Below are 14012 nucleotides of genomic sequence, written 5' to 3'. Positions count from 1 at the left end.
CCCGCCGGAGCATCATCGGGCAAGTTCTACTCACTGTAATGTCAGTTTTAGCAACTCACACAGCTGCTTCCAGAGAGCCTGAGTGTCCTGGAAAACTCCAGTCCTTCCTCAAGACCCACATGACTGTGAGCAAGTGCCCAGGCTGGGCTGCCTTGCCCACAAAGCCAGTGATAGCACCTTCCTCATCTGCACCACAGGGTGAGACCAACCAAATAAGAAAATTGGGCCCTGGCTGGTAGCTCAATTGGTTAGAGCATCATCCTACTATGCCAAGGTTGCGGGTTCAATTCCCAGTCAGGGCACATTACAAGAATCAACCAGTGAATGCATAAATAAGTGGAACAAGTAGATGTTTCTCTCTTTCTCTTTTTTCTAAAATAAAAGTTGGTAAAACTGCACTTTGGACACCGTGAAGGACTTTTTAAGCAGGGATTTCAACTTTATGCTAAGATCCGAAGCCGTAATGAGTTAATCAAATAAACGCCCCAAACCCCAGGAGGCAAAGCTGGCTCATCACCCACCATCTTTCCTGGAGTTAGCTGTAGGGCAGAGGAGTCCTGTCAGATGTAAGGTCACCTTCAGAGAGCCCTCGCCCGGGTAACCACGCAGAGGCTGCCCTGCTGTGGCCCACAGTCGTGCCAAATAGCAACAGTCCAGGTGCTGACGGCCCAGGCAGTCCAAGTCTCAGGCAGAGGTCAGGACTCTGTTTTTACAATTCATGAAGTTTCCATTGTGAAAGGAACCTCAGTTCTTCCCTCTTTGCTCCGCATTCAGAGAAAACAACCTGAATGTTTCCAGGCTGTTCTAGAGAGACGAGTCAGGACCATCCATAGCACCTGAGCCAAACCACAAGCATCTTAGACAGATCAGACCCCCTCTGCACAGAGAAGCCATTAAAGGCCACAGGCATCCAGAGACACAGGCCGTGCAATGGGCAGACCAGCAGAGGGAAAGTGCCCGGCTGTCGGTATCTTGCTGTGTGACCCTGGGTCAGTTCTATGCCCTCTGCTCTGCTCCTGGATCTCCCCACTGTACAACAGGGGGCCTGGGATGATTTCTATGGCCCCGTCAGCTCTACACCATTATGATTCTAGGTTTTCTCTTGACAACCCCCTGTCCCCTTTTTGGTCCCAGTACTCACACCATGGCCATGGCTGGAAGGCTTTAGCACAGGGAACCCGAAGAGTTGAGTCCTGTACTCCTACCAGGTTCCGTTGATCACAGGACCAACTTGATTTTCAGTCTCTACTTAAAACTAAACAGGAAAAGGAAGCTGAACCAGAGACAAAGGGGAAACAAACCCCAGTTGGAAACTGAAAGCTAGGTAGAAAATGGAGAAACAGGCTCCCAGGCAGAGCCCCACCAGCGTGGGTGGCTGAGAGCCACTGTGGGGCCTGAACCACCACCCACAGTTGCAGCCTCAGGCTTCCAAGTGCTTCCTGCAGAGGCAGGGGCTGGGGTGGGACCGGGCTGCGGTGCTGCCTCACTGCTAACCCTCCAGCCCTATCTCAGAGCCCCCTGACAGGGCCAGGCTTGGGCTCTCCCATCTGGGCTCAGTGCGCATGCTCCCTACAGGCCTTTATGAAAAGCTCCAAGACCTCAGAAGCATCCTCACTCATCTTCCAGAGAAGAAGACTACATGATGATGTTGTAATAGCTTACTTAATAGTTTACTCTGGTAACCATTTAAATATATATATAAATTGTTTTATTGCTTAAAGCATTACAAAGAGTATTATATATGTCTCCTTTTTTTTTCTCCCCTTGACCTTCCCCTAGCCTCCTATACCCCCCAGTGTCTTGTGTCCATTCGTTATGCTTATATGCATGCATACAAGTCCTTCGGTTGATCTCTTACCCACCCGCCCCCGCAACCCTCTCCGGCCTTCCTGCTGTAGTTTGACAGTCTGTTCGATGTTGCTCTGTCTCTGTATCTATTTTTGTTCATCAGTTTATAATGGTCTTAATTATCCATAAATGAGTGAGATCATGTGGTATTTTTCTTTCATTGACTGGCTTATTTCACTTAGCATAATGCTATTTTATTGATTTCAGAGAGGAAGGGAAAGGGAGAGAGAGAAATATCAATGAGAGAGAATCATGGATTGGCTGCCTCCTGCACACCACACACTGGGGATCGAGCCCACAACCCGGGCATGTGTCCTTGACTGGGAATTTAACTGTGACCTCCTGGTTCATAGGTTGATGCTCAACCACTGAGCCACACCGGCCGGGCTCTGGTAATCATTTTGCACTTCTTTTGGGGAGCTGCTTCTCTCTAATGGTGATATTTCAGTCAGTGACTTAGGGCCTGAAAGGAACATGCTTGGAGATTACTGGAAACCTGGTGTCACTTGTTCTGTAAGTAACCTGGGCTTCAGTTTCCTCAAGTGTGAAAGGGGGCTGCACAGGGTCCTCATGAAGATGATAAGATCCATTCATTCCCAATCTTTCATTCAAAATTTCCTAAGAACCCAGAGTTACACATTGTGCTAGAAACTAGAGACAAAACATGGAAAAGAACACAACACTTGTCCTAAAACAGCTCCCACAGTTTAAAAGGAAGAGACTGACATGTTAGCAAATAGATGTAATAAAATGTTGTTATTGAAGAGTTAAAACCAGCTGTACAGAGTGCAGTACAAAAGGAAGATCAGCTCTAACCGGGGAGCTGAAAGCACTTTGAACGTTGACAGTGTATCCTGCAAGGCTTTCAGCACTGCACAAGGTGCAAACCACAAATTTTGACGTGTTATGGCTTTTGTTTTCTTTTAGTTCAAAATATTTTCTATTTTTCCTTGTGATTTCCTCTTTTATCCATACATCATTTTAGATTTTGTTTAATTCCTAAATATTTGGTGTTTTCCTACATCTGTTACTATTATTTCTTTTTAAAAGAAAGCTTGATTTACTTTTATTTAAGAAAGAAAGGGAGAGGGAGAGAGAAACATCAATGATGAGAGAGAATCATTGATTGGCTGCCTCCTGCACACCCCACACTGGGGATGGAGCCTGCAAGCCGAGTATATGCCCTGACTGGGAATTGAACCGTGACCTCCTGGTTCATAGGCCGATGTTCAACCATTGAGCAACACTGGCTGGGCTGTTAAGTTATTTATTTTTAATTTAATTCTACTATGGTCAAACAACATACTTAGTATGATTTCTTTTGTTTTTCCTGGTATGATTTCGGGCCTTTAACATTTATGGAGACTTGCTTTAAGGCCTGGCATCTGGTCTACCTTGGTGAATGTACTATGTACACAAGGAAAGAACATGCATTCTGAAATTAGGGGCAGCGTTCTAGAAACGTCAATTAGGTCCAGCAAGGCCATTCAGACCTTCTACGTCCTTACTGGTTTGTTGTTGATTTGTTTGTTTTTGTCTAATTGTTCTATCAACCGCTGAGAGAAAGGTTTAAGAAGATCTCCAACCATGATTGTGGATTAGTCTATTTTTTTTAATTCTGCCCATTTTTATTTCAGGCATTTTGAAGCTCTTGTTAGGTACACATACTTTTATGACTCATATCTTCCTGATGTGTTGTGCTCCTCAGTATGAAGTGTCCTTTATCACTGGCAGCACTCGTTGTCTGTAAGTTGATTTTATCTGATATTAATGGAGCCACTTGAGCTTTTTAATGCTATCTGCTGGGTATACCTTTTTCCATCCTGTTGCTGCTGTAACACATTACCACAGGCTTATAGCTGGTAACAACACAAATTGATTATCTTCGTTTTGTAAGATAATAGTAGGTGAGAAGTCTGACACAGCTCTCAGGTGTTGCAAGCACTGTTTCCTTCTGGTCAGGGCACATATTCTAGAGAATCATTTCCGTGCCCTTTCCAGCTTCCAGAAGCCACCTGCCGCCCCCCGGCTCAGGGCCCCTTCCTACATCTTCTCAGCTAGAGTGCAGCATCACTATGACTTCTCTTCCATCCCAACATCTATTTCAGACCATGGCCAGAAAAAGGTTCTCCACTCTTGTCTCTTTTTATGGTCATATTTTAATTTCTTTTTGATTTTATTTTCCCCCCTATCTTTATTGAGGTATAATGGTTAAAAAAAACCCTGTATATTTAAAGTATATGACTTGATGTTTTGATATATGTATACATTGTGAAATAATCACCACACTCAAGCTAATTAACATATCAATCCATATTGATTAACATATTAATCATCTCATAGCGTTATCTTCTTTTCTGGTATTTGCCCTGACCAGGAATTAAACCTGTAACCCTTTTGGTGGATGGAACGACACCCAATGAGCCCACACTGGTCAGGGCTAGATACTCCATTTTTAAGGACTCGTGTGATTAGACTGGGCCCAATGGATAACCCAGAATGACTGCCCCATCTCAAAGACCATAACTTTAATTACCTCTGCAAAGTCCCTTTTGCATGTAAGGTAACATATTCAGAGGTTCTGGAGATTACGGTGGGGTGGTAGCATTGCTCTGCCTACTACACAGCTTTTTATCCTCAACCTGCCTATTTCTTTGTATTTAAAGAGTGTTTCTTGTAGACAAAATATGCTTTTCATCCAGTCTGATCATCTCTATCTTTTAATTGGAGTATTTAATCTATTTAACTTATTGGTATGGTTGGCTATTGGTATGCCATTTTGCTATTTGTCTCATCTGTTTTTAGTTTCTCTCTTCCTCCTTTCTAACATTCTTTTAAGTAAACTAAATACCTTTTAGAATTCAATTTTAGTTTTACTATTGTCTTTTTAGCTATACGTTCTTATATTTTAGAGGTCTTTCTAGGTATTACAACATGCATTCTTAACTTTGAATACTTAGAATTAATATTGTACCATTTCATGAAAATCTAAAAACTTTACAACTGTGTAAATCCACTCCTATCCTTTATGGTATAGTAGTCATATGTATTACATATTCACAATACAATGTCATATATTTTTGTTTTAAATGATCACATGTACATATGTATAAATATATATTTAATTATAAAGCATTCTTTTATATTTACCCATATATTTATCCTTTCTGGTACTCTTCATCTTTTCTAAACATCTGAGTTTCCTAGTATAATTTATCTTCTGCCTGAGGAACTTCAGCATTTCTTATACATCAGGAATGCTGGCAATAAATTCTCTTAGTATTTTTTTTTAATCTGAAAAAAATATTTATTTTACCTCCATTATTGAAGGTACTTTTTTCTGAATAGAGAATTCTGAGAATTGTTTTTCCTTTCAGCACTTAAAAAAAACGTTGTTCTACTGTCTTCTGGCATCCATGATTTCTGATGAGAAATCGGCCATCGCACATATTGTTATCCTCTGTATATAATGTATCATTTCCTTTGGTAACTTTTAATATTTTCTCTTTTTCTTTGGTTTCCAGAGTATGACTCTGATGAGCTTAGTGTGGTGTTCTTTATATTTACCCTGCTAGGGGTTTGCTGACGTTCTTGGATATGTCAGTTAAGGCTTTTCACCAAATTTGGGAAATTTTTGGTAATTATTTCTCCAAGAATTATTCTTCTGCCCTCTGGGACTACAATTACACATATGCAGATCTTTTGGTATTACCCACAAGTCATCAAGGTGCTGTTATTTTTTTTAATATTATTTCCCTGGTTTTCAGATTTCATGATTTCTATTGCTCAGTCTCCAAGTCCACAAACCCTTTCTAATACAGTCTCCGAGCCAAGTTTAATCTCATCCAGTGAATTTTAAAGTTTCATTTCTAACACTAGAATTTCCATTTGGTAAATTTTTTTTATAATTTAAATTTCTCTGTTGAGATTCTCTGTCTATTTACTCATTATAGTCACCTTTCCTTTAAGTCTTTGAACATATTTATAATAGCAACTTTGAAGGACTTGCCTGCTAATTCCAAGTTCAAAGCTACCTCAGGGTCTACTGATTGTTTTTTTTTTTCTTCAATTAAATACAGGCAACATCTTCTCTTTAATGGTCATTAACTTATGATTGTATGCTATACATTGTTATTATACATTGCAGAGAGTCTGGGTTGTATTGTTTTCCTTTAAAGGCATTGAGTTTATCCTGGCAGGCAGGTAAATTATTGGCAGATCCTTTAGATACTGTGAAGCTTGGACGAATTATTTTTTAAGTTCTATTTCCATTTTAAACTTAGCCCTAGGGTGTGACCCTTACTCGAGGACAGTCCTTACTGCTAAGGTGTGGCTGTTTGGGGGCGCCTGAGGTGCTCAGTAAGGTCTCTTCATTCAGGTTGACTGGGATCTCCAGCATCTCCTAGCAATGCATGACCTTAAGCATCATCAATCATCTGTTAGCCCTACAGTGTGCAATCTGTGCCAAGCCTCATGGATAGCCTCATTCTATACACATATAGCTGGCCCTCAGCCAACAACCCAAAGTGAATACCTACACAGACTTTGCTATCCTTGCCCTTACCATGAAGCCTCCTCTTCTCTATTTCCTTGCCCTGCCCTGCAATGTCCAGCTATTTCAGTAGCCTGGAGTTCCAATGTCTGCCCCCTGAGCTTTCTAAGATTAGCATTAGCTTGAGCTCCACTATTCTGTGCCAAGACCAGAAGAGACTCCAGCAGAAAGCCAGAGCTACTGTGGGGCTTATCACATGTGTTTCTTTACTCAAGGATCAGAATCCTGTGCTGCCTGCTCAGTGCCTGAAACACCAAGACTTTAATATTTTTTGTGAGTTTCAGTATCCTTCGTATAGTAAGGTGTTCTGTATATTTTGTTCAGTTTCATAGTTGTTTTGTCAAGAGAACAAGTCCATCATCAGTAGTCTGTCATGGCCAGAAGCAGAAGTAGATTTACGATTCTTAAAGTACCAAAAGGTATTCTTTTTCATTTTGTGAGGAGCTCCTGAGGATGTTAACCTGGGTGTAAACACCTTCACTGTGAGAATGTGCCTTTCACTTTCATCCCTCATTTCCTGTCCTCCACACATACTACTACTGCCTTTTCTTGGTTTCAGAAGTACGTAACAGGTAAGAGTAAACTTTTGGGGAGCATTCTTTTAACTCAACAACCCAGCTTTCATAAGGCACTTGAGTAGAATTATGAGAAAGAGCAAGAAATGTGGAAAGATTTCTGGCCAGGGTATGAGATATGGAGTCTAGCCCGTGCTTTATGACTGACATGCTTTATAATGTCCCTGGGCATTCACTCCCCACTCTCCACCCTGGATTCTTCCTCTGTTCAGTGCAAGGACTGGTTACGTTAATAATTATGGATTGCAGGTACAGCACCAATCCCTAAATCAGTTGGGTCAGGGCAATAGAAAATGTTGGAAAAATAGGATGGGAGCTATTGGCAAAGAGCAATTTAGCGAGAAAGTTAAGAAATATCCTGTTTTGTGTTACTATAAATTGAGCTCAGCACTTCCTATACTGTTTAGGATATAGTAAGTATGAGGTACATGTTGATTGCATGAATAGATATATGAATGAATGAATGAATAAATGAAAAGGAAGGACACCAAACCTCACACAGGAAATTAAATGCTAAGGCATCTGGCTCTGGATCTTGAATAAAGTAAATATTCAATAAATGACAACTATATTGACTTGAATTGAAAGAGGCGTTTTCCATGTGTCTAGAGTCCAATGGCAAAGCAGAATGGTAGGAACAGGTCAGGGAGCTATACTAAAGGACACTCTTAGTAACTTAATAGAGTTACTTATCTTAGTTTCTTTTTCTGCAAAAAGATCAACCCCTCTCTCCCTTGGTAGGATGCTTGAGCATAAAAGGGTCTAAAACTAAGAAATATAAAAAAATTGCGCTTATATAATACTGGTTTTTCATGAGAATTTTCATGACAAGGTTCATGTGTCTTAGGAGTGCAAAAAAAGGGAAGGAGAAATGGCTACACAGAATTAGTTACCATCACTGACACATTATGCAAACCTATTAACAAAAAGCTGCATGACAATTATAATCCAATTTGGGTTTGCCCTTCAAGACCCAATACATATATCACCTCTTCACTGAAGTGTTTATTAAACCCCAAAGATAGATAAAATTATTCCTACTGCTGTGATACTTCTGTTACAACATTATCAATTTAGTTGTCACGGATCACTGACCTTTAGCGAGGGGCTACCATGTTTTAGTCATTTCAGAACCATTCATGCCCACCACAATTCTTGCTACATAGTGGGTTTCCTTTTGGGGTGACAAAAATGTCCTAAAATTCATTGTGATGATGGTGGCAAACTGAATATACTAAAACCCACTGACCTGTATACTTTATTTGTTTTGATTTTATTTAATTATCTATTTAATCTATACACTTTAAGTGGGTAAACTTTATATCTCAATAAAGCCATGGTTTTAAAATGCCCCAAATGCAGACCTAAATAGAACGCTTTAAAATGGGTTATGGGGGAAACCAAGATGGCAGCATAGGTTAATGCCGGAGTTTGCTGCCTCAAACAACCACTTCAAAAATACAACTAAAAGACAGAACGAAAAAAAAAATAAAATAAAAGACAGAACGGACATCATCCAGAACCACAGGAAGGCTGGCTGAGTGGAAGTTCTACAACTAGGAGGAAAGAGAATAGCATACCGAGACTCAGAGGAGGCACAGTGCTGAAGTCAAATACTAAAGTGTGGAGGGCATGCGGAGCGGGCTGGCGGCTGAGGGCACGGTTGTCTGTTTCAATTGGGAGGGAGTCTCAGGCTCTGAGCTCCAGATCCGGGCGAGTCTCTAAGGACCCAGACTCAAATGGGAGAAGCGGGACTGTCTGGCTTCGTTTGGAACTCGAAGGCAGCTTTCTCTCAGAGGTTTGCAGCGGTTGCTGGGACTCTGTGAGGCAGAGCCCCCCTAGGGACGGAACTGGGAACAGCCATAACTGCTCACTCCAGGCCGCCCTGAAGATCCCGGGGACCCGCCCCGCCCAAGCCCTGCACAGAGGCATTTTCGGGATAGCCTTAGATAAATGCTAGATTAGCACCGCCCTAGAGATCCAGCACAGAAGTTCTCCCACTGCAGACACAGCTGATTCCCATAGCCAGTTGGCCTGGAGGTCATATCACCCCCAGTATAAGCGACAACAATCAAGGCTTAACTACAACAAGACTGCGCACAAAGACCACAACGGGGTGCACCAAGAAAGCACAAAAAATGCGGATACAAAGAAACATGACAGAAATGGAGGATATAGAGCTCAAAACTGCACTTTTAAGGTCTTTCAATAATTTTCTAGAAACTGCGGATAAACTTAATGAGATCTACAAGAAATCTAATGAGACCCTCGATGTTGTGATAAAGAACCAACTAGAAATTAAGCATACACTGACTGAAATAAAGAATATTATACAGACACCCAACAGCAGACCAGAGGAGCGAAAGAATCAAGTCAAAGATTTGAAATGCGAAGAAGCAAAAAACACCCAACCGGAAAAGGAAAATGAAAAAAGAATCCAAAAATACGAAGATAGTGTAAGGAGCCTCTGGGACAGCTTCAAGCGTACCAACATCAGAATTATAGGGGTGCCAGAAGATGAGAGAGAGCAAGACATTGAAAACCTATTTGAAGAAATAATGACAGAAAACTTCCCCCACCTGGTGAAAGAAATAGACTTACAAGTCCAGGAAGCGCAGAGAACCCCAAACAAAAGGAATCCAAAGAGGACCACACCAAGACACATCATAATTAAAATGCCAAGAGCAAAAGACAAAGAGAGAATCTTAAAAGCAGCAAGAGAAATAAACTCAGTTACCTACAAGGGAGTACCCATACGACTGTCAGCTGATTTCTCAACAGAAACTTTGCAGGCCAGAAGGGAGTGGCAAGAAATATTCAAAGTGATGAATACCAAGAACCTACAACCAAGATTACTTTATCCAGCAAAGCTATCATTCAGAATTGAAGGTCAGATAAAGAGCTTCACCGATAAGGAAAAACTAAAGGAGTTCATCACCACCAAACCAGTATTATATGAAATGCTGAAAGGTATCCTTTAAGAAGAGGAAGAAGATGAAAAAGGTAAAGATACAAATTATGAACAACAAATATGCATCTATCAACAAGTGAATCTAAGAATCAAGTGAATAAATAATCTGATGTACAGAATGAACTGGTGATTATAATAGAATCAGGGACATAGAAAGGGAATGGACTGACTATTCTTGGCGGGGAAAGGCGTGTGGGAGATGCAGGAAGAGACTGGACAAAAATCGTGCACCTGTGGATGAGGACAGTGGGTGGGGAGTGAGGGCGGAGGGTGGGGCGGGAACTGGGAGGAGGGGAGTTATGGGGGGAAAAAAGAGGAACAAATATAATAATCTGAACAATAAAGATTTAATAAAAAAAATAAAATAAAATGGGTTATGAATTAACAATAGGCCTTTGAGATTGTTGAAGAAAATCGTCCCACCATCCTGGCTCACATCAGAAACTAGTAGAAAGGACCTCATGGAGGATGACAACTGTCAAGTCATTTCAGTTCTAGAATGTGAAGAGAAGGAACGAAGCAGGGCACTCTGGCAGAATGCAGCAGCTAAGTCCAAGTGCTCAGGCTTCAAGACAAGAACATGAACTTGACCTGAGAACTAGTTGTTTCTCAAGCTATGTGTTGAGTACTTTAATGTTTCCAAACCTTTTGCCCCCTTTCAATGATTTCCAATGGTTTTAGTGAGCATCTGAAGAAATAGGACACATTGGCTACTTTTGGTTAACTACAAATTAAATAAAACCAAAGGAACATAATAAGAAACCATTTTTTCATCATTCAAATTACAGGCGCTTTTTGTTTGTTTCTCAGAACTTTTGGTTTGGTCTGGTTTGATTGGATTTTATTTCTATGAATGGAACACCTGGATGAATCTGCGTAACCACTACCACAAACAGAAGCTAAAGTTCATTACCCCCAAAACCCCCTCTAACTGTCCCTTAGAGGTCACACCCTCCCCCACCACTTACTCCCAGCAACCCCTGAACTGTTCTCATTTTCTACTAAAGTGGTGCCTTGACTTACAAGTGTCCAGACTAACGAGTTTTTTGAGATACCAGCTGTCTCTCGGCTGATTTTTTGCATTGAGTTGATAGAGTAATTTGAGTTAACGAGCTCCTTAACGAGCTCGGTCTTGGAACGAATTAAACTCGTAAATCAAGGCCCCACTGTACAGAATATCATACTAATGAGATTATATGGGATGTAAACTTAAAAAAAAAGTTTTTACTGATTTTTAGAGAGGAAGAAGGGAGAGGGAGAGAAACATTGATGAGAAACACTGATAGGTTGCCTCCTTCATGGTCCTTACTGGGGATCAAGCCCAAAACCCAGGCACTTGCCTTGATCAGGAATCAAACCAATGACCTCCTGGTTCAGGGATTGACACGTAACCACTGGGCTGTACCAGCTAGGCTCTCCTTATAATTTTAATTTGCATTTCTCTAATGAATAATGGTGCTGTGTATCTTTGCATGTTTTCATGTGCGATCTGTATATAGTCACTTTGGTGAAGTGTCCATTCAAGTCTTTTGCCCATTTAAAAAAAATTGGGCTGTTTTCTTACTGTTAAGTTTTGGGAGTTCTTTATACATTCTCAAGACAAGTCCTTTGTAATTTGCAAATATTTTCCTGAAGTCTGTCTCTCGTCTTTTCATTCTCCTAACAGTGTCTTTCACAGGATAACAGTTTCAATTTTGATCAAGTCAAAATTATTTTAATTTGATGAAGTCCAGTTTGTCATTATTTTCCCCCCTTTATATAAGGGATGGAGCTTTTGCTGTCACATTTGCAAACCCTTTGCCTAGCCCTAGGTTGTGAAGATTGTCCCAAATTTTCTTCCAGAAGTTTTATATTTTACATTTAGATTTAGAACCTATTTTGAGGTAACTTTTGTATAATGTATGGGGATTAGGTCAAAGTTCATTTGGGGGCCTATTTTGCATATTGTTCCAACTCCATCTGTGGAAAAGACAATGCTGAGTCCATTGAATTGCCTTTGCACCTTTATCAAACACCAAGTGACATATTTGTCTGGACCTACTTCTGGACTTTTGACCCAAGTGTCCAACATCTCTGTAAGTCATCTTGAAAAATCACAAGGCCAGCTTGTTGGTGTCATATACATGTCTCATCATCAGAACTCAGAACCTGAGTCAGGAACAGTGATTGGGTACCTGATTCATTTATTTTGTGATTCAGATTGTAGAGTATGTAATCCATTCTCTCTCCAGCCTGGACCACACATAGAATACTGAGATCAGTTTTTGATATTCCAATACAAGAGGTACTGGCAACCTGGAAGCATTCTGAGAGGGTGGCTAAGATGCTGAAGCAAAAGGAATTAAAACCCATGAGGATTGACCGAGAAACCAGGTTGTCCAGTCTGGGAGACGGGAGGAAGATGTGAATACTATTTCTGAGCCTGTGGAACGGAGCTTGTTGGAAAGAAAGAACCCTTCTGTATGTGATCTCCTGGGAGCTGGTTAGGTCCAGTGCTAGGTGCTGGGAGTCCATGGTGGACACTGCATGCTTCTTGCTTTCAGAGGAGAAGCCATAGGGACGACGATCCTGCTGTGATAGAAGCCACCGAGCCGACTGCAGGTGTAATACACATCTGTGTTAGTAGAGGGTTGGATCCAACGTTTGCGTTGACTCTGATTTTGGATGGTTGCCAAAGATGGCCCACAACCCTGACTATTTTGTACAAATGACCTGTTTCTGTCTGTGGGTTTAATGGCTTCACGAAGAGCCTGAGGTCATGTGAAAGAAAGGTATCTGCCCAAGGTCTCAAAATAGTGGTTGCAAAACTGAATTTGGAAACCGAGCCTCCTGAAGCTTGGTCCAGGTCCCCGCTTTATTCTCTGTGTTTGCCAAGGGACAGATAACCCAATAGCTCCTTCAGTATACACTGTCTCCTGGGTCTCCAATTTTGCAGGCTTACCCTCGCAGAGGCCTTTAAAGACAAGGGCAGCCTCTTATAGAAATGTTAACACTTTTTTTTTTTCAATGACAAGATGGGGAAAAAAATCATATCAAATCAGACCAGTCTCTTCTGCTCTGAGCTGTTTTGGGGTGACCTACTGCTCTAATTAGGCTGGAAGTAAACCTGGGTTTCGTGAGGTTCGGAATACCGCTGGAGGAAAAATTGTCAAGGCTGGTTACGTTCATCAGTGCCCCGCTGGATTCCAGGAATTCATCGATTCATTCCATAATTCATTCCACTGGTGAACCACAGACACAGACATGCAGGGACAGCGAACACCACGGCTGAGCTAGTCTGACTAATGTACCCAGGGCAGCACAGAGCAGAAAAACAGTCACACTTCATTAATTGCTGGCCCTTCACCCCACACCTCAACCCCCCAAGCTCCTCGGATGATGGGGTGAGGGGGGGTGAGGGTGCTACAGAAGGAAGTCAGGACTGAGGTTCACAGTCCCCCCTCTTCCTTTCTAACGTGTGTTCATCTACAAAGGGCAGACACAACACCAGTCCTTTCTTGCTGACAGGGTTCTGGTGAAGAGCAAGGAGACGGCGGGCGGAAAAGTGCTTGGCAAAGTGAAAAACACTGCACCTACGTGAGGGTTTATTCACCTAACAAGCATGTGCTGGGCCCTGATAGAAGACATGCACTGTGCTAGACACCGCGGGTACACGGCTGGCGGACCACGGAACCTGCACCTACAGACAGCCCGGTCTGACAGCGCAGCACGGCTGACAGTGGGAAGGCGTAGGAGCCGGAGCTGCCTGTCCTGATAGCGACGGAACCACAGAAGCACCTTAAGAGCACTCCCTGCTCCAAAAACAGGGCCCTTTCTATTTAAAATTCTCTTTTCCGGAGGCCAATAATACTGTCCCCAGCACGGCCACTGAAAACTATTATTAGGAAGGCAGCTGGTATGGCTTAGTTCCTTAGTCTAGGTCAGTGGTCGGCAAACTGCGGCTCGCGAGACACATGCGGCTCTTTGGCCCCTTGAGTATGGGTCGTCCACAAAATACCGACTTCTGCGCATGGGCCACGAAGTTTCAATCGCACTGTACGTGCGCGCCCGCACGTGGTATTTTGTG

General features: G+C 42.0%; 1 protein-coding gene across 6 annotated transcripts in view; it reads right to left on the bottom strand.

Moving 5' to 3' along the window:
- EVL (Enah/Vasp-like) overlaps nt 1-14012 on the bottom strand; it is a 114958-nt gene that overhangs the window by 55366 nt on the left and 45580 nt on the right. Inside the window, exon 1 of one of the 6 annotated variants that reach the window (XM_081097879.1) lies at nt 1142-1251. The exons of 4 other annotated variants lie outside the window; for them this stretch is intronic. In XM_081097879.1, the coding sequence (XP_080954005.1) occupies nt 1142-1152 (11 nt within the window). In that variant the 5' untranslated portion in view covers nt 1153-1251. Of the gene's footprint in view, nt 1-1141; nt 1252-14012 lie in introns of those variants that run through there. One more of the 6 variants, XM_081097882.1, reaches the window with a different exon arrangement.

The sequence above is a fragment of the Myotis nattereri genome (genome assembly GCF_964212035.1).
Source record: "Myotis nattereri genome assembly, chromosome: 1".
Taxonomy (NCBI): domain Eukaryota; kingdom Metazoa; phylum Chordata; class Mammalia; order Chiroptera; family Vespertilionidae; genus Myotis; species Myotis nattereri.
Note: the sequence above shows the minus strand (reverse complement) of the source record. Positions and strands in the feature narration are given on the sequence as shown.